At 35.1% G+C, this 25,903-nt stretch overlaps 3 protein-coding genes and 1 non-coding gene across 4 annotated transcripts; 2 read left to right on the forward strand and 2 right to left on the reverse strand.

The window, feature by feature from the left end:
• The first annotated feature begins 7,308 nt into the window (after positions 1 to 7,308).
• LOC140036206 (uncharacterized) lies at positions 7,309 to 7,839 on the forward strand. The gene has a single exon (XM_072077519.1). The coding sequence runs from the start codon at positions 7,309 to 7,311 to the stop codon at positions 7,837 to 7,839; it is 531 nt and encodes a 176-aa protein (XP_071933620.1).
• A 7,345-nt stretch (positions 7,840 to 15,184) lies between these two features.
• On the reverse strand, positions 15,185 to 18,822 carry LOC140036207 (uncharacterized). Its single transcript, XM_072077520.1, has 4 exons — positions 17,778 to 18,822; positions 16,303 to 17,288; positions 15,886 to 15,920; positions 15,185 to 15,830 (listed from the first exon to the last, which is right to left on the reverse strand). Exons 1-4 carry the CDS (start codon positions 18,820 to 18,822, stop codon positions 15,185 to 15,187), a joined length of 2,712 nt encoding a protein of 903 aa, XP_071933621.1.
• LOC140036208 (uncharacterized) lies at positions 18,822 to 20,408 on the reverse strand. Its single transcript, XM_072077521.1, has 2 exons — positions 18,969 to 20,408; positions 18,822 to 18,854 (listed from the first exon to the last, which is right to left on the reverse strand). The coding sequence occupies exons 1-2, from the start codon at positions 20,406 to 20,408 to the stop codon at positions 18,822 to 18,824; spliced, it is 1,473 nt and encodes a 490-aa protein (XP_071933622.1).
• Positions 19,915 to 20,021, forward strand: LOC140037432 (small nucleolar RNA R71). Its single transcript, XR_011841336.1, has one exon. It is a non-coding gene; the product is annotated as a small nucleolar RNA R71 (small nucleolar RNA).
• Positions 20,409 to 25,903: the final 5,495 nt, after the last annotated feature.

The following is a 25,903-nucleotide window of genomic DNA, read 5'->3' on the forward strand; positions in this document are numbered from 1 at the left end:
AAATAGAGTGAATTGAGAAGATTTTTGAATGATTATTGATTATTTGAAGTGATTTAAAGAGAATATGAAGTGCCAAATTCTCAAAAGATGAAATGTAATCTAGTGTAAAAGAAAGGGAGTTTAACAGTTTTAACACCTATCGGTATTTTAACTATATCTTGAGTTACAAGCATCAGATTGAGGTGATTCTTGAGGCATTTTGAAGCTAACACATAGTCTACATTCCTTATAAAGACATCAAAATTTAGTTTATGAGTTTTCATAGTCAAAATGTCAAAATACAGTTAGCCATTTTTGTTATCGAAAGCTGAAACAGAATTTTGACCAGTCAAGGGTATTTTGATAATTTTTCAGTCTGCAGAGCTCCAAATTGGTTGATTCTAGAAGCATTGGAAATCTAATCCAAAGGCTACAACTTTCACGTTTAGCAAAAGAGTTATTTCAGCCTCCATCATTGAGAAAATATTAGTTGAAATTGGTGCAAAAATAGAGCAAGGTTGAAGACTGACCAGAAATGAGAAAACTTGCAAAAGAGGCAAAATGCAGGCTAATGCGTGACCTCATGCCCACGTATTCATGGGTGCATATTCTTCAAGCGAACCTGCAACTTGCACATCAACTTGTTCTGCATTTACATAGATTTTCTAGCTTATCTCTAGCTCAAAATTTCGGCTGCAGCTATAAAGAAAAGTGTGGAAAGTTGGAGAAACAAATTATGGTGATTTCAAGAGACAAATTTGCCAACTAAAAACAACTCACTTTGAATTTGAATTCCTCTATAAATAGGGACCTTGGAGAACATTTTGATAGTTTTGAAAGGCTAGAGACACTACCAAAATGCAGTTTTCATTAGTTTTTCTTAGTTAATTATTATAGTATAGTTAGTGTAGTTTATCTTTTTTGTACTTGTAACTAGATTTGAATGAAAAATTAAGGAGTAAGATGGAGAGTTTGGAACTCATGTGACACGTTATCTTTTGTATTTGAGTTCATGTTTAGCTATAATACAAGTATGATTTTTTCTTTATTCTTTTCATGTTTTGCTAAAGTTTATGCTTGAAGTTATGGATGGACTTTCAATATCTTATTAGTGATGTTTATTTGATTATTTGATGATATTATTTTAAATAAGTTGTTTATCACTTTTGCTTTTCTAATCATGATTAACTGACCATTAATTGTGATAATTTTAAGGTGTTAAATTTACAATGAGAATTGAAATTTGACAACAGTTCACGGATGTGCTAAACTAAGGGAGCACGCTCATGAGAATAGAGGTGCACCTTTGTAACTTTAATGGCTTTTTTGATGTAATTTCATAGAAAAAATAAGTTTGTAGTAAATTTTATAACCATAAGAGTAACTATGGTTTAGTTACAAGTATAGTTGATTCACTACGAGAGTAGGTTACACATACATTAGAAAATTACATCATAACTAACTAAGATAATAACATTAAATTAATCAGTAATTTCACTTGCAAGAGTAGTTAGAAATTCCACAATCCTAGAGGATTTCTATTGTTATTTTTATTGCTTTTATTTCATGTTTGTAGTATACAATTAATTTCTTGCACTTTTGGTAGTTTAAATAACAAAGAATTTCGAAAACCATCAGTAATTGACAATTTTTTCTATGGAATCGACACCTAATATTTCCTATACTCGATAAACGACCTGTATACTTATAGAAAATGGGGTATTTAGGTATTATTTAAAATTTGGTGTATGGTAGAACCTCATCAATATTTAAAGGGCCATTAGAGTAGTACATGAATTGATTTCTTAGATCTTTGTTAATTATCAACCCGGGTCCATATGTGTCTTTTCTCAATTGAAAATAAAATCTGCGATGGACTTTTCAATAAAATTATCAAAGTTTAACAACTTAGAAAACTAAGCTTTGGGTAAATTATTAAATACTTCTAAATAGTACTTACAATATCGATAGGATTAAATTTTTTTGTTTTTCTTGTTTCTTTTTGGTTAAGACAAACAAAATTTAATTATAGAATTACAATTTATTGATTATTTAAGAACAAAGCACATGAATAGTATTTGTTTTTCTTCATAATTGAGTTTTCTACAATTTTCATTTCACATGAAATCTAATTCTTAGTGTGGTAGATATTATTATTTTTCATGCCATATGAGTAGAATTAGTTAGCTTTTTAATAAGGTTCTTTAATATGAAGTGAGATACACTATTTTTAAATTGTTTGCACCATTTTTTGTATTGTATGCATATATTGTGTACACAACTTATACAACTCTACAATTAGGTATAACATTGTGCAATCAAAACCCAATTACTAACATTATTGAAGCAATTGGTAACATTTCACGTTTTATTCTAATTACTAAGAGAGTAATTTTCATGTTTATTACTAACATTGTTGGAACAACTAGTAACATATCAATTTTTATTCTAATTAATATTAATTTGAGTCAAATGGTAACATTTCATGTATTTCATTAACACCATAACCAATTAGTTAGTTTTTTATTAATGAAGTTCTTCAATATGAAGTGAGATGCACTATTTTTAAATTGTTTGCACCATTTTTTTGGATTGTATGCATATACTGTATACACAACTTATACAACTCTACAATTAGGCGTAACATTGTGCAATCAAAACCCAATTACTAACATTATTGAAATAATTGGTTACATTTCAGTTTTTATTCCAATTACTAAGAGAGTAATTTTCATTTTAATTACTAGGATTATTGAAACAATCAGTAACATTTCGGTTTTTATTCTAATTACTAACATTATTGAGTCATTTGGCATCGTTTCATTCAAACCATAACTGAAAATGAATTAATTCTAATTATTAGTCAGTCATACTAAAAACTAAGACAAAAAATGCACATGAACAGTATTTGTTTTTTCTTTATACATGAGTTTCCTATAATTTTCATTTCACATAAAATCTAATTCAAGTTTTATGAGTCGAATTATTTAGCTTTTGGATGAAGTTTTTTTTTAAATCTTAGTTAAATAATTTATTGAATTATTTTAATTGGTACACCAAAGTGACTGATAAGAGAATATTTAACGTACATTTTGTACAAGTTTGGCATGAACTTTTGGTATGTTTTGAGAAGATTAAAGCCATATTTGAACTCTTTTGGTGATAATTGCTTAAATATTTATTTAAATGTTCAAAACTTGATAAATGAGTAGATCAATGCGTTAATTTTGTGAAATTGTTAAGGATATTGATGTGTGAAATTCATGCACGAGATGAAAGAAATGTAAGGATCGTCCAGAGGATAAAGTACACAAGAAATTAGGAGCAAACATGAAGAAAAAGGAAAAGAAGTGAAAAACTGGAAAATGACCAGCACGGATCCGAGCTTGGATCCGTGTGAATCAAGGACGATCTGAGACCTCGTCTGTACTTCTGGAGCAGTGCATCCGAGTCCAGATGATCCGAGCTCGGATCATTAAAGAAAGGCCTCGGATCAGCCTTGATCCGAGCTTGGATCGTTCTGCACCCCTCGGATCTGCCTCTCTCTTCTGCAAGTGGCACAACCATTTTTTCTCACTTTTCACACAACTTTCCAGCTATCTTGAATGAGTGAATTCGGTGGCACATGCTTCTGTAACAAAAGGGAAGACAAAATGAGTTATTGACAAGTCAAAACAACATTTCTTTTGACTTTCTTTACAAAATCTGAGTTGTTGGAATCATGAAGGAAAAAAAATTGTTTTTCTACCACCTTTTATGCAGAGACATAAAAAAAAGTCAGATATCACCATACGTAGGGGAGTTTTTCATCTGGTAACATTTTCTCTCTAGCTAGAAGTTCTTGAGGAAGCAATTGGAGACTCATCTTGTAATCATCTTGTACAAGAACATAGCAGAAATTTGAGGGCTTCACCATTAATTGGCTAAGCTTTCTTTTATCTTTCTTGTAATTGTATTTTATGATGTTTTGCATTAATAAACTTGTGAGTTTGATTTTTATTTCATTTATGAGTAGCTAATTTTCTTTATCTAGGGAGTAGATGAAACTTATGGCTAAATAATATGAATTGAATGTGATTTACACTTGTTATATCTTGTATTAACTTGTCTATTTGTGCAGTTGTAATTACTTGTTGTTGTTTGATCACCAATAGCATGTTCATAGTTGTTATTAGTCAATGAGAATTGATAGTAACAATGGAAAAACATTAGTAGAGCTTGAGTTGTATGTTCATGAAAATAGATGTACACTTAAGTGGATTTTCCAGCATTTCATGAAGGAAAACAGAGTATAACTAGTATTTCACCATGAAAATAGGAAAAACTATATTGCTCTAGGCCATTTCATCATGAGAATGAGATTTGGTAATATTGGAAATGAATCCCTGGTTAAACAAGAAAAATAACAAGAGGTAAATCTATTCATTTGTGTTGTTTATGCCATAAGTGGAATCTACATCCCTAGATTCAGTCTTTAGTGAAATTTCTCCATTTGCATTTAACATTGATTAAACCAGAGTTGTAGACAATAGCATTATAATTTTCTTGCTCAGATTTATTGTAAGTCTAAATAATAGAGAAAAATAAGGGCCTAGTACTTGTTTAATTTGCTCCTCGTGGGATCGACCCGATACATACCCTACATTACGATTTCGGCCTGTATACTTGCAGTCAACGGGTATAAAATCGGATTTAAACTTGCATTGATATAAAAATCCCGTCAGTGACGATTGTTATAATTCATAAATTTATTTAATAAAGATCCTGAGGTGTTTTCTTTTAAAATTGCATTATGCCGTGTCCTATCCGAAGGGGATAATTGCGTATATCAATTTTAAAAAGGTTGAGTGGGAGATGAGAGAAAATTATGACCTCCAAAGGGTCTGCCTGGTGAAACTTAATTGAGTATTGTAGGTATTAATCAAGCATCACTTGATCTTGTACTGGTTTCAAACTTGATGAAATAGCAAGTGCCAACCCTTACTGCAATCAGGAACAGTTGGGGTGTTAAAGCGATCCACATAAAAGACCCTCTTGTTTCAATGATCCAAGTGATGTAATACTCAAAGCAGGTGCTCAATTTCTATACAATACACAACATTTTCTTTTAGCTTTCTTGACTCATCCCATTTCAGAAAATAATGTTGCCACTATGGTCCCATTTCTTACCAGCCCTAAATGCATTTTGCTAATAGTCTCGTCTACATTAAACAATGGAAGCTTAAACAAGTTATTGCTGAGATATGCCAGCTTTTGCACATTTTAACAATTAAATAAATCTTGTTGTTAGGATACTTGTTAACCAAAGATCATTAAAAAAAATATTTTAACCAAATATCATGTTGATTTGTTAACAAATATTTTAGTTAAGATTTGCTAGTGGAAGATTATGTTATCAAGTAGTTTCGCTAAGGTTTTTTAGGGTAACTATTAGTTAGAAATTGTGTTAATCTGTTTCATATAAATACTATAAATAGTGAGTTGGTGAATTAAGAACATGAGATTATTTTCAACCTTTAATACAAGTCTTCTGTAAGCCATTATTTTACAATACTAACTAAGGTGTTGTTTCTTAATTTATGTCATAAAAACCAACATGAGTTACCCTCCACACAAATACATCCAAAAGAGGGGAACATTTATCAGCAAAAATTGTAGATCCTGTAAGCTCAGTGTAAATGGAATGACTAAATAGACTGTGCAGGCTTAGAAACTAACTAAATTCTTCTCCCTGAAGCTTTCAACAGTATCCATTATGCTGACCTCCAACGGAATGAATTTTAACACCCAAACTTCTTGCCTTCTCGTTGGATACCGTGTGGTCTGGGCTAATAAGGATGTTATTATCCGACAATCTGTAGTATGTTAAAACATTTCAAAATTAACAAGTAAATAAAGCATAGGTAAACAAAAATGCAAATGCAGCACGAGAAATTAGCCTCGCATGGACTTTTCCTTTCTACGAGGAAAAAGAGACTTGCTTATCAGGAAATTGGTGAGCAGGGTTAGTACGCTCAAAATCTTGATGGCCTCAAAGGTGTGTGCAGATCTCCCAACCAGGCAACATCTTCCACTCGCAGAAGAGATTTCAAAGGCAGGAACATGTGCATAGGCAACATCTCTAACATCTACCCATCTAAAAGTTGCATTAGGAAATGATCCATCTCCTGCATTCAGCAGCTAGATTAGTGAGATCTTTAGGCTCAGTTACAAATGTCTCCTCATTACAAATGTCCTTCCACCTCTCTTCAAGATAGAAAAACAAAAGCTAAATATATTTCGTCATCATTGTACAAACTATTTGGGTCGAAGGAGTGATTATGAATCAGAAAAGTATAGTAGTGAGATATAGACAGTGATTACTCCACATGAATTTTTCCCGACACTAATCACCCGAAAGTATAATTCCTTGAGGAAGCAAAGTCATTATGTCTCCCATGCAAATATGTCTTTTCTTCCTATAACTCGCATAGAACCTCAATGTCGAAGAAAAGAAGAAGCAAGCAAAATGAATTTCACACAGCTGATTGTGCAGCAAAGCTTTTACAAATCACAATGTGATCAGACTAAATTGATATTTATGTTCGCGTTTGGGTGCATGTCCGTCGATTATGTAATCAATCACAAGAAGACCAAGCGGAGCCTTACATTTTATTAGTCATAAATTCTGTGTTGTACTGTAACAAAGAAAAACTTAGTGCAGTATAAAACTATAAGTATCACAGAGGAACAAATTTAGATAGACGGTGATAACTAAGGTGATTCACTATATTTTGAAATAAACCATTTACTAGGCTGAGGAACATTTCTGCACTCAGATTAACAGATGGCTGAAAGACGGGACCAATGGTAAATCCTGGATGAATTGTAGTCATGTCAATGGCATGCTCCTTTGCGAATTTCCACGCAGCATTCTCTGCCAAGGTCTTTGAAAGTACATACCAAGACTAACAACACAAATAATCAGCAAAACTCGGTTAGGTTTTAGCAGAAAATAATTACTTAGATTTTAGACTTATTTAAGAAGTAACATTTCATTTTTCTACAATATTTGGCCAAAACTGCTGCATGAGTTGGAACTATCATTGCTGTAGCCACAAAGCACAGATTGGGAATGTTCAAATTTCCTAGGACAAGCTTTATTACAATTGGATAAGTAGATTTTCCAAGGATCCTAAGACTAGTGTTAGGTTTTCCTTTTTAGACTCCACTGTGTACTTTGATATGCTTATATTCAACAAATGATGCAAATACCAGAGTGTCAACATATTCCTGATAGTACGATCTCTTTGGGGCTGGGTGAGAGGAGAGACGTATTATTTCTCCATCATGTCCCACAACCCCACCATTCCTCCATCACTCACGCCTCCCCCAACGGAGTTCATACCGGAGCCCCGGCAGGTTCAGCCAGTGCTCACACCTACTCCATCTCTGTACAAACAAAAATCCTGGTCTCCGGACACTTATCGTGATGAGGCTTGGCAGCGGCGGAAGGGAAATCACGACATTCGCTGCAACCGTCGGAGTAAGAGTGTGACCGAGGAAGACCTCGAGGAACTCAAAGCTTGTATCGAATTGGGTTTCAGTTTTGACTCCCCAAAAATGGACCAACGTTTGTCTGATACTTTTCCGGCCTATGGACTATTTTATGCTGTAAACAAGAATTACAACGACACAGTTTCTAAGCATATCACTTTGGCATCGCCTTTCTCTTCCACTGTCTCGGACTGCCACACGCCTTCCCCTCTTGACAGCCCTCATAACATCTTTGGTCCAGGTGAAAATCCACAAACGGTGAAGACAAGATTGAGACAGTGGGCACAAGTGGTTGCTTGTGCCGTTCGTCAATCTTCAAGGTGAATGATGACCGATGAGTTGGATACAGATGATGAAGATGAACAGCTTAGCAGATGAAGTCTTGTTGTTGTTCAACCAAAGGGTTTCATGATAGTTGAAAAAGTAACCAAATTCCAACAAATTTGGTGAAGTCATGATAGTTCTCCTATTCATGTTTCACATTGATTGACATAAATTATCCAACACGTCCACCGACTGGATTAATTGCTCGCATGCTTGCTTGGTAATTTGGTTATGTGTAGGAGTACTAATATACCGGTAGTGCCTCACCTAATGGGAAAAGGATCTTGGAATTTCTTGAGGTGTTGACTTTAGGTACTATTTGGGTGCTTGCTTTCCATGATTGGTGTTGTTGAATCTGTATTACATTAATGCTTTGCTTCGGCTTTTTTGCATCTGCTTTTACCTTTTCCCACTTGGGTTGAGGTACTAGATTTCATTGATGTCTGGCCCATGATGAATGATGTGGGAAGAGAGGATTTGGGACAGGGACGGTCATCAGTATGACTGATGACCGTCCCTGCACGTTTCATGGTCCAGATTGGACCTCAAAAAAATGTGCGGCTCAGATAACAAGTGGTAACTCGATTTCCGCGCCAAGTGTGGGGCCCACCACTATCTGTTGTGAAAATACAACCTGTGGAAAAAAAGTTACACGGTGAACAAAAGAAGTTACGCGCTGTTGATGAAGAGGAAATTTGTCAGGGACGGTTGCAGGTGCAACCGTCCCTGCCCCGAGTCCGGGAAGAGATGATGCCCGTTCCTTTGTTTGATTGAACATACACATTCTTTGTTTAAAAAAAAAAAAAAAAAAAAACAAGGGGACTTGAATATTTCGACTCATAAAGACACATTCATGACTTTATAGCAGAAGTTCCTTGTTTTCTGACCAGGAAAATAATGCTCATCTAGCAATTCCTTCCCAAAAAATAATGTGGAACTTGATTCATTGGTCAAGAAGGAAAACTGTCTTTTTTCTCTCAACTATTCCATACTGTATTATCTCTTTTTTATTAAATTAAGTTGTTACTAAAAAGAAGGAAAGAAAGAAATTGGCCTATATGGCCTGCCTTTTGAACATTGACCCAAAAAAATCCTACTTTTTACATATAAAAGTACTACCAAGTCATGAAGATTATCTTAATTATCCCCACACTTAGACTAAACTCGTCAGTGACGGGATTTTTATATCAATGCAAGTTTAATTCCGATTTTATACCTGTTGGACTGCAAGTATACAGGTCGCAATTGTAGTACAAGATGTGTATCGGGTCGATCCCACGAGGAGCAATTTGAACAATTACTAAGCCCTTGTTTTCTCTATTATTTAGACTTACAATTAATTTGAGCAGAGAAAGTATATTGCTGTAATCTACAAATCTGATATACAAATCTAGTTTAACAAATGCTGAATGCAAATAGAGAAATTTCACTTAAGGAAGATTCTAGGGATGTAGATTCCACTTATGGCATAAACAACACAAATGAATGAACTTACTTCTTGCTATTATTCTTGTTTAACCAGAGATTCATTTCCAAAGTTTCCAAGTCTCATTTTCATGATGAAATGGCCTAAAGCAATATAGATTTCCCTATTTTCATGGTGAAATACTACTACTACTCTGTTCTATTTCATGAAATGCTAAATAATCCACCTAAATGTATCTCTATTTTCATGAACATACAACTCAAGCTCTACTCATGTGTTTCCATTGTTATTACCAATTCTCATTGAACAATAACAACTATAAACAAGCTATTGGTGATCAATCAATAACAAGTAATCACAGCTACACAAGTAGACAAGTTAATACAAGATATAACAAGTGTAAATCACATTCAATTTATATTATTTAGCCATAAGTTTCATCTACTCCCTAGATAAAGAAAATTAGCTACTCATGAATGATTTAACAATCAAACTCACAAGTTTATTAATGCAAACATCATAAAGTACAAGTATAAGAAAGATAAAAGAAAGCTTAGCCAATTGAAGGTGAAGCTCTCCAATTCCTGCTATACTCTTGCACAATATGATTACAAGTGAAACACTCCAAAAAATGCTTCTCCAAGAACTCCTATCTAGAGAGAAAAATGTTACAAGATGAAAAACTAGCTACGTATGGTCATCTCCTCACCTCTCCCCTGTGTTTCTGCATAAAAAGTGGTAGAAAGTCTACTCTTTTTCTTCATAATTTCCTCCACTCAGATTTGTAAAAAGAAGTCAAAGATATGATGTTTCTTTTTGTCTACACTCATTTGGTCTTCTCTTTTGTTGCAGTAGCATGTGCCACCGATTTCTGTCCCTCAAAATAGCTGGAAAAGTTGTGAGAAAGGTAAAGAAAAACGGTTGTGCTACTTGCTGAGGAGAGAGACAAATCCGAGCCTAGGATCCGAGGGGTGAGAATTGATCCGAGCTCGGATCTGTGGATCCGAGGACTTTCCATGATGGATCCGGGGTCGGATCGTTCTGACCTCGGATACACTCCTCCAGAAGTACAGACGAGGGCTCGAATCCCTCTTGTTTACACGGATCCGAGCTCGGATCTGTGTTGAGCAATTTTCCAGGCTTTCACTTCTTCCCTTTTTCTACATTTTTTTTCCAATTTCTTGTGTACTTTGTTCTCTGGATGACCCTTACATTTCTTTCAGCTTGTGCATGAATTTCATACATTTCTAACCTTTAAAATTTCACAAAATTAACGCATTAATCCACTCATTTATCAAGTTTTGAACCCTTAAACAATATTTAAGCAATTATCACCAAAAGAGTTCAAATATAGCTTTAATCTTCTCAAAACATACCAAAAATTCCTGCCAAATTTGTACAAAATGTACGTTAAATCTTCACTTATCAAATTCCCCCACACTTGAATCATTGCTTGTTCTCAAGCAATTTTACACAAAACTTACTTCAATGATTCAATAGATAAAACAATATACGTACTTTTGTCAAATTTAATTCCTCAAAAACTTAGAAACCAATCATTATGCCATTTCTCAGTTTACACTAAATACTCATAATATTCAATTAAATAAAAATAATTATGCCTTAATTTCAACAAATTCTAATCAATCTCTCATTCTATTCTAATTCCACAAATAAGTAAAACATATAGTCAATTTTATAGCCTTCCTCATCCAAAACTTAACAATTTAGAGGGATTTATTCACATTTCATCTTATTTAAATAGTGAAAACGTCTTTTTACGCGAAAATCAACACTTTTAGGTGAAAATTCCCGGTTACTCAACATTTCACTTATTTAAATTGCTAAGCATACTCTTAATTCCAATACCTTTTTACGCGAATGTCGACATTTGTAAATGCCAACCCCCGGTTACTCAGTATGTGAATCATTGGAGTAGAAAAATAATAATATTATTATTATTTTTTTTTTAACAATCTTTTTCCCTCTAAGTATAATTAAAGGAAGAATTTGGCCTTGTCTTTGACTATATCAATCACTTATAAAATTAAGTAAAAATGATAAATATCATTAATCTTGCAAAATTCTAAGCATAATTTTTCTTATTTAGCCAAATATACTTTCTAAAATGTAAAAATCCTAATTGCATAATAATTCATTCCAAGCTAAATAAGAACTAAACTTTTCCAAAATACATATAGCAGTTTATCCAATGGAAGAATTAGACACTTAAAATTTTAACATTTTAGCCATTTAATTGGAAGAATTGCAATGAAATATTGGAAATTATTTTAGAAAAATTTTGACAGAGTTTCCCCATAAAAATGGATGAAACTCCCTGCCAACAACCTCAATTTCACAAAAATTATCCTCATGACAATATCTCCAAATATAATTCCAATATTTTTAAGCCATAAACAACTAAAATCATGCATTTCAAGACACAATCACCCATAAGATAAAGTAATCCCTCCCCCACACTTAAAATCTACAATGTCCTCATTGTAGAGGAAGGTAAAAGAAACTGAAACTTCCCTCAAATAGGTGGTGATGCAATTTGAAGCCCTTAATCATCACGATCATCCAATTTCTGTCCAAAATGAGACAACAAGGGTACCAAACACCATAAGTAGCACAAGATGATTCAAATAAAAGAAAAATAAAATCTACACAGTTTGTCTTAACAAAAGAAAAGAAAAATAAAGAAATAAAAGATCCAATCCGCTAAGGAGCATCATGGCTGCTCGGAACGAGGGTCTACTGCCTCCTCGGCTCCATGAGTACCCTGTGAGGTACCAATATGGCCCTCCTCCTGATGAGGTGTCGGAGTAGGGGACCGGCGGATATGAAAATGATCCTCGATCGCACGAAGACGGCGATCATGTCGGTCGAGTCGCTCGGTCATCATCTGCTCGGTCTGGTCAATGCGCTCGACAACACGTGTCCCCATACAGCAAATGGCATTGAGGAGCTCTTGCTATTTGGAGCGCGGCGGAGGAGGTGGTCGCGGAACAGGAGGAGGAAGAGTCCGCTGTGCCTCCGTCTCTTGAGTTTCCGCTTGTGGTTCAGTGTGAGGCGGAGGATGAGTGGAAGTCGATGCTTCTCCTGTGTCCCGGACTAGAGCAGCTCCAAAATTCGTAGAAATACCCAAGGATTTGAGTATCGAAGCATTTACCTCCTCGGCCGACCTAGTTACCACAGCTCTCTCGGTTCCAAGAGGAACTTTGAGCTTCTCAAAAATGAGGGATAGCAGTCGAGGAAATCCAAAACAAGTCTCGCCGGCCCTCATGCGAGCCGTGGTCCGCATATAATTGATGATAATGCTGGGTAGAGGAATACCGGTCAACTGCTCACCCACACCATGTATCATCTTGTCCAAGAAGTAGAGATTACTGTTGCGGAGCTCCCGTTTCCCACTTTTTTTTGGTACCACATTGAAGGCAAAGAGGTAGAAAATCAAGTGGTACCTATGCTCGAAGGAATCGGCGTAAACTGTAAGCTTCTTCGCAGTTCCTCTCTCTCGATACTGGCCCTTGAGGCGTCCAACCGCCTCTCCCACCTGCCAAGGGTCTCGAGCCTTGAACTCCTTGGTCAATTTGACATCTTCGCCTTCGTCTTTGAGTTGGACGAAGCGTCTCAGTGTATCTCGATTAAGAGCTACTCTCCTGCCTCGAACCCATGAGACAATGAGGTTGCCACTGTCGCTCTGTTTGTTTTCTACATTAGCGTAGAACTCCCAGACCAAATTGGGGTAGTAGTGCTTAGGCAACTGAAGGATGTTCTCCCATCCACGTCTCTTGAATGCTGTAGAAATGTGATAGTGCACGTCCACCTCCGGTGCCAAGTGCTTCTCAACTGAAGGATATGATCTCCTTGTCCAGTCCGGTTTCATGCCACTGTTGGTTTTCAAGCGATGTGAATCGTGTGGTATCGTAGTCTGGAGGTGGCTCGTTACGGCTAGTAGATGTGGTCTTCCGGTGAGAGCGAGGTGGCGGCTCAGGCAAAGGAGATTCTTCCTCAGGTGACTTCTCATGCAAAGAGGGTGTGTGTTCCTCACTTGAGGAAGGAGTAGGAGTACGAATGCGAGCCCTCCTTGTGCGAGCCATTGTAAGCCTATACACAAACCAAGATGAATATTCATTAGAAATAATAGGATCTTGCTCACACATATTAAATAAGAATTTAAGAAAATTTCGGCAGAGTTTCCCCTTAAAACAGGGCTAAACTCTCTGCCAAAATGTACCCAAATTTAAACAAATAAATTTCCTAACAATTCTCAAATCCAATTCCCACATTTAGAAAGAATATTACCAATAAGGAAATCATTTCATGCATAATAAGTGCAAACCATTGAAAATTATATCCATTTGCAAGAATGAACACTCAAACACTTGAGAATATCTCCAATCCAATTCATAACACTCAATTTACATACACATGGGTTCTAATTCATCCAAAAAAAATGCAAATTATCTCAAGTAAAAGTGGTTCAATGTGCTTGACTTAATCTTGAACACACTCTTTAACCCAATGGGCTTTTGCTCTAATGATAGCATATCATTTTCAATTGGTATAACAGTGATTTATACTCCTCGGAACAAGTTCATTTATTCAATGAAAGAAAAATTCACAAGTCTAAATCACTAAAATGCTCAAGCCCAAAAATTGAGAAAAAAGCTCAAAAATATCACCAAATCCACAATTTTTTCAAAAATAAGCATGAAAATAGTTGTAACAATCTATTGAAGCACAATGTAGCACAATTGTATCAAGGAATTCTAGCAAATAAGTATTTATCACAATATAACCAAAACTAAAAAAAAAATTGCAAAAATAGGAATTATAAAATCGCAAAAGAAATTGCAAATTGTTACCTCAAATGTATAAGAGGATGCTAGAGGATGATAATGATGAAAAATGAGGAAGAAACAAGTCCAATTTCACCCAGAAATCAAAGAATTTCCGTGCGGCCCAAAATCCCCTTTTGAAAATCAAAAACCACTTTTTATGATGTTTTGTGGTGAAATAGCTTAGGGTTTCTGATCATACAAGGGTTAGGGAGGTGTTTATGGTGAAAGATTGGAGTTTTGTTGGATGAAATGGAAGATTGGAGGAAGAGAGTAGGGTTTCGGTGAGAAGAGGGAAGAAAAATTTTGAAAAGTGCAAAAACGAAGCCTCGTTTCTGCTATATCCTTGAACCGATCCGAGCTCGGTGAGAAGAGGGAGGGCCTCGGATCCGATAAGACTCGGATCAGTCCTAACAGAAACACAGACGAGCCCTCGGATCTATCTGGGTTGGAATGGATCCGAGCTCGTATAGGTTGATCCGCGGTCGGATCTGTCTGGGTTTTTTAGGATCCGAGCTCGGATCTGTATTTCTTTGCACTAATTGCAGAAACTGTAATTTTTCAAACTTTTTCTTCCTTTTCCGGCCAATTCCAAATTACACATTGGACAAACTTTTTATCAATTCTAACCTCCCACGCACATGTAATATACCATAAACACAATATCCAACCTCTCAAAACACATCAAACACATTTTCATTGAAAATCGAGGTGTGAGGTTCTTTGATCATTTTTGCACTTTTACACCAAAATGGCATGTTTGGGCATTAAATGCACATCAAATGAGTCCATGAGTATTTATAACCATGTTATCACCAAAACTCACTTAAATATACTTGAAATGCACAATGTATATATATGCATGAGAATTTTATGCACTTAAAACACAATTTGGTACGAAAAACTCCCTTTTTACACATGTTCTTCAAATGTACGTCCAAAATGGATGATAAAACTCCCGTGCCTCCTAGAAACAAATAAAATACATCTAATTAGTCAATTAAATCACACAAAAATAAAAGAAACACATAAATACACTATTATCGTTGGCTCGACTTTCCTATAACTTCTTTTAACTCTCCATTGCATTTCCTAAGGAGTAAATTACTCCTTTAGGAACTTTTTCTCCGGTCAAATAGAGTTTCAATCTTTGGCCATTTACTTTGAATGGAGCACCATTTTTTCCTTTTATTTCCACTGCTCCATAAGGAAACATGCGAACCACTTCAAATGGACCGGACCATCGAGACTTAAGTTTTCCAGGGAATAATTTAAGCCTTGAGTTAAACAACAAAACCTTTTGCCCTTCTTCAAAATGCTTAGGGAGAATGTGTTTATCATGCCAAAATTTCACTTTTTCTTTGTAAATCTTGACATTCTCATACGAAGTCAACCGCAATTCCTCCAATTCGCTTAACTCAAGCATTCTCTTTTCACCTGCAGATTTAAAATCAAAATTAATAGCTTTAACGGCCCAATGAGCTCTATGTTCTATTTCCACAGGTAAATGACATGCTTTCCCATAAACAAGCTTATATGAAGACATTTCCAACGGCGTTGCAAATGCCGTTCTATACGCCCATAAAGCATCTTCAAGCTTGTTCGACCAATCCTTTCTTGATCGGTTTACCGTTTCCTCCAAAATGATTTTAATTTCCCGGTTGGCCAACTCCGCTTGTCCATTAGCTTGAGGATGATAGGGAAGTGACTTTTTATGCCTGCATCCATATTTAAGCAACAAAGTGTCAATAACTTTATTACAAAAATGCTTACCTTCGTCGCTTATTATTGCCTTTGGGACTCCAAACCTGCAAAATATGTTCCGTTTCAGGAACTTAAGCACAACTTTAGCATCATTAGTTTGTGAAGGAATGGCCTCCACCCATTTAGAAACATAATCAACTGCTAAAAGGATGTACTTATTATTATATGAACTAGGAAATGGTCCCATAAAATCAATGCCCCAAACATCAAATAACTTAACTTCCAAATATGTAGTCAAAGGCATTTCATTTTTCTTGAGATATTACCGGTCCTTTGGCATTGATCGCAGCTTTTAACCCAATTTCTAGTGTCTCGGTACATAGTAGGCCAATAAAATCCAGATTGCCATATCTTTGCTACGGTTTTAGTAGTACTAAAATGACCTCCCGTTTCAAGAGTATGACAATGCATTAAAATGCTATGTACCTCCTCCTCCGGAACACATCTTCTAATTATTCCATCTGCACAATGTTTGTAAAAGAATGATTCCTCCCAAAAGTAATGTTTAGCATCATTTAAGAATTTTTTCCTTTGATGAGAATTCAAGTCATTTGGTATCACTCCACTAGCTATAAAGTTAACTAGATCAGCATACCATGGTGACTTATAAATTGCCATTAAAAACTCATATGGAAATTCTTCTTTAATGGACAAATGGTCTTCTTGCTGCATGTTCTCCAGTCTAGAAAGATGATCAGCAACTAAATTCTCGGATCCTTTTTTATCTTTGATCTCCAAGTCAAATTCCTGCAACAATAAAATCCATCGAATTAGTCGCGGTTTTGCATCTTTCTTATTTAACAAATACTTGAATGCTGCATGGTCGGTATAAATGATAACTTTAGATCCTACTAAGTACGATCTAAATTTATCCAATGCAAAAATCACTGCTAGCAACTCCTTCTCTGTTGTTGCATAGTTGACTTGGGCTTCATTTAACATTTTACTTGCATAATAAATGACATGAAGTCGTTTATCACATTTTAGCCCAAGAACAGCCCCAACTGCAAAATCACTTGCATCACACATCAATTCGAATGGCGTGCTCCAATCCGGTAATGCTATTATGGGTGCGGAGACAAGTTCCTTTTTCAATCTATTAAATGCAAGTAAACACTCATCATTAAAGTGAAAAGGAACATCTTTTGCAAGTAATTCACATAAAGGTTTAGCAATCTTTGAGAAATCCTTAATAAACTGCCGATAAAATCCCACATGTCCAAGAAAGCTACGAATGCCTTTCATATTGGTCGGTGGAGGCATTCTCTCAATAACCTCTATTTTGGCTTGATCAACCTCAATACCTTCTGAGGAAATTTTGTGGCCTAGCACAATACCTTCACAAACCATGAAGTGACATTTTTTCCAATTGAGTACAAGGTTTGTTTCTTCACATCTCTGCAAAATTAGATCTAAATTGTTAAGACAATCATCATAAGTAGATCCAAATACAGAAAAATCATCCATGAAGATTTCCATAATTTTCTCATTAAAATCAGAGAAAATTGCTATTATGTATCGTTGGAAAGTGGCCGGTGCATTGCACAGTCCAAAAGGCATCCTTCGAAATGCAAAAGTACCGTAAGGACAAGTGAATGTAGTTTTCTCTTGATCTTCCGGTGCAATGACTATTTGATTGTATCCTGAAAAACCATCCAAGAAACAATAAAATTCATATCCGGCCAATCGTTCTACCATTTGATCAAGAAAAGGAAGAGGGAAATGATCCTTTCTAGTAGCTGCATTCAGTTTTCTGTAATCAATACAGACTCGCCAACCAACCACAACTCTAGAGGGAATCATTTCATCATTTTTACCATGTACTATGGTTATCCCCCCTTTCTTTGGCACTACATGAATAGGAGAAATCTAAACACTATCAAAAATTGGAAAAATTATACCTGCATCTAACCATTTAAGGATTTCTACTCTTACCACTTCCTTCATGTTTGGATTTAACCTTCTTTGAGTCTCAACCACTGGTTTAGAATTCTCTTCCAATAAAATCCTGTGCATACAAATAGTTGGACTAATTCCTTTGATATCAGAAATTGTCCATCCTATAGCCTTTAAATGCTTCCTCAAAACACGTAAGAGCTTGTCTAATTGTTCCTCATCTAATGCTGAATTTACAATCACAGGCAGTGTCTCTTTTTCTCCAAGAAACGCATATTTGAGGTGCTTAGGCAGCGGCTTAAGCTCAAGCTGCAGTGCTTGCTCACATGATGGTGGAGGTAGCCCTTTGCTCAGTCCTAACTCCTCATATGCATTTCTCCTTTTATAAGGAACCTGTGCCTGCAAAAATTCAGTCATTTCTTCAATCTGTTCCTCTTGTATACCTATATCATTAAGACAAAGTTCAAGAGAATCATTATCAAGATTTACTTGACTCATTTCTAATGCCAATTCATCACATATGTCAATCGAATAAACATGATCGGTAAAAGAGGGATATTTCTCCACTTTACTCAAATCAAATTCCACTTCCTCTTCACCGATTTGAAATTTAAACTTATCTCGTTTGACATCTATTATTGTACCTGCAGTGGTCAGAAATGGTCTACCAAATATAATAGGTACATTTACATCTTCCTCCATATCTAAAACAACAAAATCGACAGAAAAAATGAATTTCTGCACTTTAATGAGCACATTCTCCAATATGCCCATTGGATATCTAATAGACCTGTCAGCCAATTGCAAGGAAATGTTAGTACGCTTCAACTCTTTCAACCCCAATTGCCTAGCCACAGTTAAAGGGATCAATGACACACTTGCACCAAGGTCACAAAGTGCTTTAGAAAATTCTACATTACCGATAGTGCAAGGAACTGTGAAACTCCCTGGATCTTTCAACTTGGGTGGCAATTTGTTTTGTATGATTGCACTACATTCTTCCGTTAATCCAATTGTCTCACTATCTACCAATTTCCTTTTCTTAGTCATTATCTCCTTGAGAAACTTGCGTATGAAGGAATCTGCAAAATAGCATCCACAAAAGGAATGTTAATATGTAATTGTTTAAAAATGTTGACAAATTTCTCAAATTCTTTGTCATTTCTTGAAGGCTTCAATCTTTGAGGGAATGGTACCGGTGGAGGAATTGGTGTTGCATCTTCCATTTGTAGTTCATTTTCCTCCATCTTTTCTTTCCCTTTTACTTCCTTGCTTCCCTCTTCTAACTCACTCAATTTCTTATTTTCTCTTTTTTCAAACTCTCTTCCACTTCCAACTACCGGCAGCTCAACTAATTCTTTACCACTACGGAGGGTTATAGCCTTCACATGCTCCTTTGGGTTCACCTCAGTTTTGCTAGGTAAATCCCCTTGGTTGCGATTATTAACCGCATTAGCAATTTGGCCTAATTGGATCTTAACATTCCTGTACATATTGGTGAGTTGGTCCATTTTTCCCTCAATTCTTTCAAACCATTGAGTAGTGGCACTAGCTAACTTTTCAATTTTATCATTTGATACATTGGCTAGCTTTTCAATTGCCAATTCCCAAGCTGGTTTGGACTCATGCAGTGGTTGCTTTTGTTGAAAACCCGGTGGATTAACTGGTCTTTGTTGGTTCCCTTGATCTTTCCATCCAAAATTCGGGTGATTACGCCATCCTGGATTATAAGTATTGGAGTATGGATTGTTTTGGAGAGAACGGTTGTAATTGTTGAGATATTGAACCTGTTCACTACTAGAACACATAAAATCATCATGATCTCCGCCGCAAGTGGTACAACATGCAACAACTACTCCTTGATTAGAACTAGAACCAACTTGCCTATTAAGCATCTTAACCACATTATCCATTTTTCCACTTAACATATTCAAGGTATCTACTTCAAGCATGCCTACGGTTTTCCTTGAATTACCTCGTTCGTTTGCCCATTGGTAGTTGTTAGCAGCCATTTTTTCGATCAATTGCTGAGCTTCCTCAGCTGTCTTTCCCATCAAAGCTCCTCCCGCTGCAGCATCTATATGCGTCTTTGTTGGATAGGTGAGACTATTGTAAAATATTTGGACTACTAGCCAATCGGGTAGACCATGATGAGGACATCTTCGTTGCAATTCCCGATAACGCTCCCAAGCTTCATACAATGTCTCTCCTTCCTGTTGAGAGAAACTAGTTATATCCATTCTCAATTTAGCAGTTTTTCCAGGTGAAAAGAATTTATTAAGAAAAATCTTAGCTAATTCATCCCAAGTAGTAAAAGTATTTGGAGGATGAGATTGTAGCCAAACCTTAGCCTTGTCCCTTAGTGAAAATGGAAACAATCGAAGTTTAATTGCATCTTCACTAACACCATTAAACTTAATTGTATCACAAATTTCAAGAAATGTTGACAAGTGAGAATTAGGATCTTCGGTAGCATTACCTCCATATTGAGATTGTTGTACCATTTGAATCAGTGATGGTTTTATCTCAAAGTTATTAGCGTTTACCGTTGGCCTTACAATGCTAGTTTGAGAACCTTGTGCTCCCGGTAAAACAAAATCTCGCAGAATTCTCCTATTTGATTCATTTTCTGCCATTTCTTCCTCAAATTGTAATTTTATCAAGATATCTTCATTGGCTGCCAAACCTCTTGTTCCTCTTGATGCAGTGTATTCCTCCTTTGTCCATGTAATGTTCTTTCAATCTCAGGATCGAAATGTGCAACTTCTCGATTTGATCGGTGCATACACTACAAACAAAAACAAGAAAAATTTTACAGTTTTAATTCAACAACTTGAATAAAAACAATGAAAATATCTAAATTAATGGAGATGATTAGGGCCTAATATTGCCGCTCCCCGGCAACGGCACCAAAAACTTGACGGGATTTTTATATCAATGCAAGTTTAATTCCGATTTTACACCCGTTGGACTGCAAGTATACAGGTCGCAATTGTAGTACAAGATGTGTATAGGGTCAATCCCACGAGGAGCAATTTGAACAATTACTAAGCCCTTGTTTTCTCTATTATTTAGACTTACAATTAATTTGAGCAGAGAAAGTATATTGCTGTAATCTACAAATCTGATATACAAATCTAGTTTAACAAATGCTGAATGCAAATAGAGAAATTTCACTTAAGGAAGATTCTAGGGATGTAGATTCCACTTATGGCATAAACAACACAAATGAATGAACTTACTTCTTGCTATTATTCTTGTTTAACCAGAGATTCATTTCCAAAGTTTCCAAGTCTCATTTTCATGATGAAATAGCCTAAAGCAATATAGATTTCCCTATTTTCATGGTGAAATACTACTACTACTCTGTTCTATTTCATGAAATGCTAAATAATCCACCTAAGTGTATCTCTATTTTCATGAACATACAACTCAAGCTCTATTCATGTGTTTCCATTGTTATTACCAATTCTCATTGAACAATAACAACTATAAACAAGCTATTGGTGATCAATCAATAACAAGTAATCACAGCTACACAAGTAGACAAGTTAATACAAGATATAACAAGTGTAAATCACATTCAATTTATATTATTTAGCCATAAGTTTCATCTACTCCCTAGATAAAGAAAATTAGCTACTCATGAATGATTTAACAATCAAACTCACAAGTTTATTAATGCAAACATCATAAAGTACAAGTATAAGGAAGATAAAAGAAAGCTTAGCCAATTGAAGGTGAAACTCTCCAATTCCTGCTATACTCTTGCACAATATGATTACAAGTGAAACACTCCAAAAAATGCTTCTCCAAGAACTCCTATCTATAGAGAAAAATGTTGCAAGATGAAAAACTAGCTACGTATGGTCATCTCCTCACCTCTCCCCTGTGTTTCTGCATAAAAAGTGGTAGAAAGTCTACTCTTTTTCTTCATAATTTCCTCCACTCAGATTTTGTAAAAAGAAGTCAAAGATATGATGTTTCTTTTTGTCTACACTCATTTGGTCTTCTCTTTTGTTGCAGAAGCATGTGCCACCGATTTCTATCCCTCAAAATAGCTGGAAAGTTGTGAGAAAGGTAAAGAAAAACGGCTGTGCCACTTGCTGAGGAGAGAGACAGATCCGAGCCTAGGATCCGAGGGGTGAGAATTGATCCGAGGACTTTCCATGATGGATCCGGGGTCGGATCGTTCTGACCTCGGATACACTCCTCCAGAAGTACAGACGAGGGCTCGGATCCCTCTTGTTTACACGGATCCGAGCTCGGATCTGTGTTGAGCAATTTTCCAGTCTTTCACTTCTTCCCTTTTTCTACATTTTTTTTCCAATTTCTTGTGTACTTTGTCCTCTGGATGACCCTTACATTTCTTTCAGCTTGTGCATGAATTTCATACATTTCTAACCTTCAAAATTTCACAAAATTAACGCATTAATCCACTCATTTATCAAGTTTTGAACCCTTAAACAATATTTAAGCAATTATCCCCAAAAGAGTTCAAATATAGCTTTAATCTTCTCAAAATATACCAAAAATTCATGCCAAATTTGTACAAAATGTACATTAAATCTTCACTTATCAGTCAGATCTTGTCCAATAATATAAGTTTTACAGGAAGAAAGTAGATCATAGAGTACCTTCTGCTCTTCACGGTATGATGGATCGGAAAACGAACTTTCATCAACTACCACATCCTTCTTTAATTCTCTATTGTTTGCAACTGAGGCCATAGAATATGTTAGAACAACTCTTTTTATAAATGAAACTTTTGCACGTGACTGTTGCACATTCAGTGTTCCCCTTACTGCAGGCTCCAATAGTTCTGCCTATGAAATCAGGTAAAGATAAAAGTGGTGTCATTACCAGGGAATAGAAAGACTATATGCTGCACAATTGTTATTATGATGGTATTTCCAAATCTTACTATAAATGCTGTAAACCTACATTATTACTTAGATAGCTAAAGGATATCACTAAAATCAAATTTCTTGGGAGTTACTTGAAGAAAAATTCAAGAATATAGTTAGAGAAACTGACATGGATAGGCAGACTACATAAAACCTAAGCACAATCATTAACAGATGTTTAACTAGCAAATCTAGACAACATATGATCTGCAGATGCTCAAATATATATTCCAGCTGCTATGAGGTTCTTAATCATTATGATTTGGGGATTCAAAAAATAAAATTTTATACTGACTGACATTTTAGTTGGTTAACAGATTTAAACCTTACTTGGCACCTTACCTGAAGGAGTTACCCAGGAAAATACAAAGATAAACCTCACTTTTCAGGCCCACTTGTAGACCATGTGATATTCTTACTTCTTAATCTTTTTGTTTCCTAACATTAACGTTCTTCTAATTTTTGTGTCTGAAGCAACAACATCTAGATCATTTACTCTAGAGTTCATATATACTCGTTCAATAGACTGAAGCACAGAACACATGACAGTCTTCATATGAATGACTTTTAGGAACAAAAGAGTAATGTGTAGACCAAATTTAGACAAATATTCTTCAAGTGTTTATCCTGACAGCTTTATTACTATCTTTTTTTTTTAGTGATAAAAGAGAAATTAAAGAACATCATTATGCAGTAGAGTTCGAAATGTTCGATTCTAACCCGTTTCAAATGAAGAAGAAGTAATTAAAAAAAGGTAAAATTATCTTTATGTCTGTATCTTTTTGATTTGTAACACTTACACAACTACACTAATGGAGCGTGCTACCCACACTCTCAATACACCGTTAGTTTTTTGGATTCAATCACCAATTTTACTTAACTGGAACATATTTTATAGCTTAAGAATTTAAGTATCCCATTTTGAAGTTGTGGATTGAAATGAGATTCTGCATATAGTTTGAGGGAGCAAAATGAAATTAACCCTACTTGTTAATTCGAACCCACCATATTCACTATATATATATCTAATATGAATGAAATTATTTCCCCAATAAACAAATCCTCTTTTTAAACCTCCAAAATATTCTCCTACTATTTAATCCTGAAAAACAAACACACACATACACATCCAAACCCATTCTTAACATAATTATACATAATCTTGGGCACAGTTTTACAGCCTTCTAGTCTATAGTGTGCCCTAACATCCTCACATATATGAAGTGTGCATATGAACTCTTTTCAATTACCACTAACTTTGTTTTAGTTCTTCAAGATATTGTCAGCACTATCTTTTTGTGATTCTTTGAAAACTCTGCACTTTGCTGTAGCATGTAATTGGGGTCTTATGGTGCAAGCCTAACATCAGATACTAGCAAATTTTTTTTTTTTGGTTCACTCTGATACTAGCATGTCATTTACACTTGATTTCTTCTAAAAAATTAAATCCTATGTCGTAGTAAATTCATCTTAGAATGTACATACTGTTTTTCTATGGCTATTTTGATTGCTTGCCATCCGCCAAGTGATTTTTTGGTGATGTCAAATAGTCACCCTTGGAAACACGGGCGATATTAGTTCTCTGTTTTCTAGACAAACTGTCACATTGTCTTTCTCTTGATGTTCTGTTGGGAAAGGATATGGTGCAAGCACATAATATTAGAATATATTTAGGACAAATTAGTCTTTTCCTAAGTACGACTTAAAATAGGATCAAACAGAAACAAACTAAGGGTTTTTTTGATAACATCTATATATCTATATATATTGCAGAGTGGGTTTTTAGGAGAGAGTCTCTCAATGGCTTCCAAACTTCTCATTTTCTTTTTTAGATTTTTGTATTTATTTTAATACATAAAAAGTAGTGGGTTATAACCAACCCTATCACCAGTCAAATTTAAAATTTAAAACTTTTCCACTATCTACTTCATAAACCATTTATAGTTTGTTATTTATACTTTAGATCCTTTTTACTCCTTAATTAAAGATAAATGCTCATTCGTATGCTATTTTAATACAATTTTATATTTTTATAATTAAGAAATATTTATCACTAAACTAATCTTATAACCACCCCTACAAATGAGCTTTGCAAATTACAATCACGTTTCAAAAAAATCGCAAATGTGCAACTAAATGTAAAGTTGAGGGGATAAAGTGCAACTAAATATAAAGTTAAGGGGCTTACTATATTTAACACTAAAAAAATCGCAAGAACGAAACAATTGTTTTTTTTTCCCTTTAGGATGGCGGGACATCCATGTGCAGTGACCAAAAAATTTTCGCTTTCTTAATGAACGTAAAATGGCCAATTTATTTATTTTTTAAAAATGAATAGGGTTGTTTTAGATCCAAAAAAAAAAAAAGAAACAAACCCTGGTTCCTCCATTGTTATGATTTTTTTCACCATTATTCTAAGAAATTTGCTAAATTGAGTTCTTTAGGGCAAAGAATGAGATGTGTGACCAGACCTTTTTTTTTTTTATATGCGTAACCAGTCTATTGTTGACAAAAGTTTAAATTTTTTAAGAAGTATACAAAAATTAGGGGAGATAATATTAGTATTTATAGTAAATTTACCACACTTCTGGTGTGGTTTTCGCCTGTCCAATACCATGAAAGAATAGAATAAGTCATTATCAATTATTACACGCTAAGTAGAATTCGGAAGAGTACAACATGATCAAGAAACAACAGAACCAATTAGAACTAGATTTTGACCCAAAAAAAAAAAATTAGGACTAGATGCCACTAGCACGTTGCCGTAACTTGCAATGCCAATTAGGACTATTTAGCGTTTTTTTTTTTGCAAGGAATTAGGACACTGTAAAGATTATTTAGGCAAACTTTACCTCATCAGTGATTTGAGTATACTATCAAGTTATTGAGTATACTACAAATCCTATAATCATGCTCACATTTTTCTCACATTTTCCTCACATTTCCCACTCCAATTAAGAGTCCTCCAATTCAAGAAATGTTTATCTCTTAACTAATTCTATAACCGCTCCTAAAAATCCTATAATCATGCCCACGTTTTCCCTGCATTTCTCCCATTTTCTTACTCCAATTAAAAGTCCTCCAATTTAAGAATTCCACTCCAATTAAAAGTCCTCCAAAATATAGTATTCTCATTCAACTTTCTTGCGTGCTCACTCCAATTAAGAGAACTTTCTTGCATTTTCCCCAAGAACTTATTATCTCCTTCAACTTTTTTATGGTAT

This window comes from Coffea arabica, chromosome 2e (genome assembly GCF_036785885.1).
Source record: "Coffea arabica cultivar ET-39 chromosome 2e, Coffea Arabica ET-39 HiFi, whole genome shotgun sequence".
NCBI lineage: Eukaryota > Viridiplantae > Streptophyta > Magnoliopsida > Gentianales > Rubiaceae > Coffea > Coffea arabica.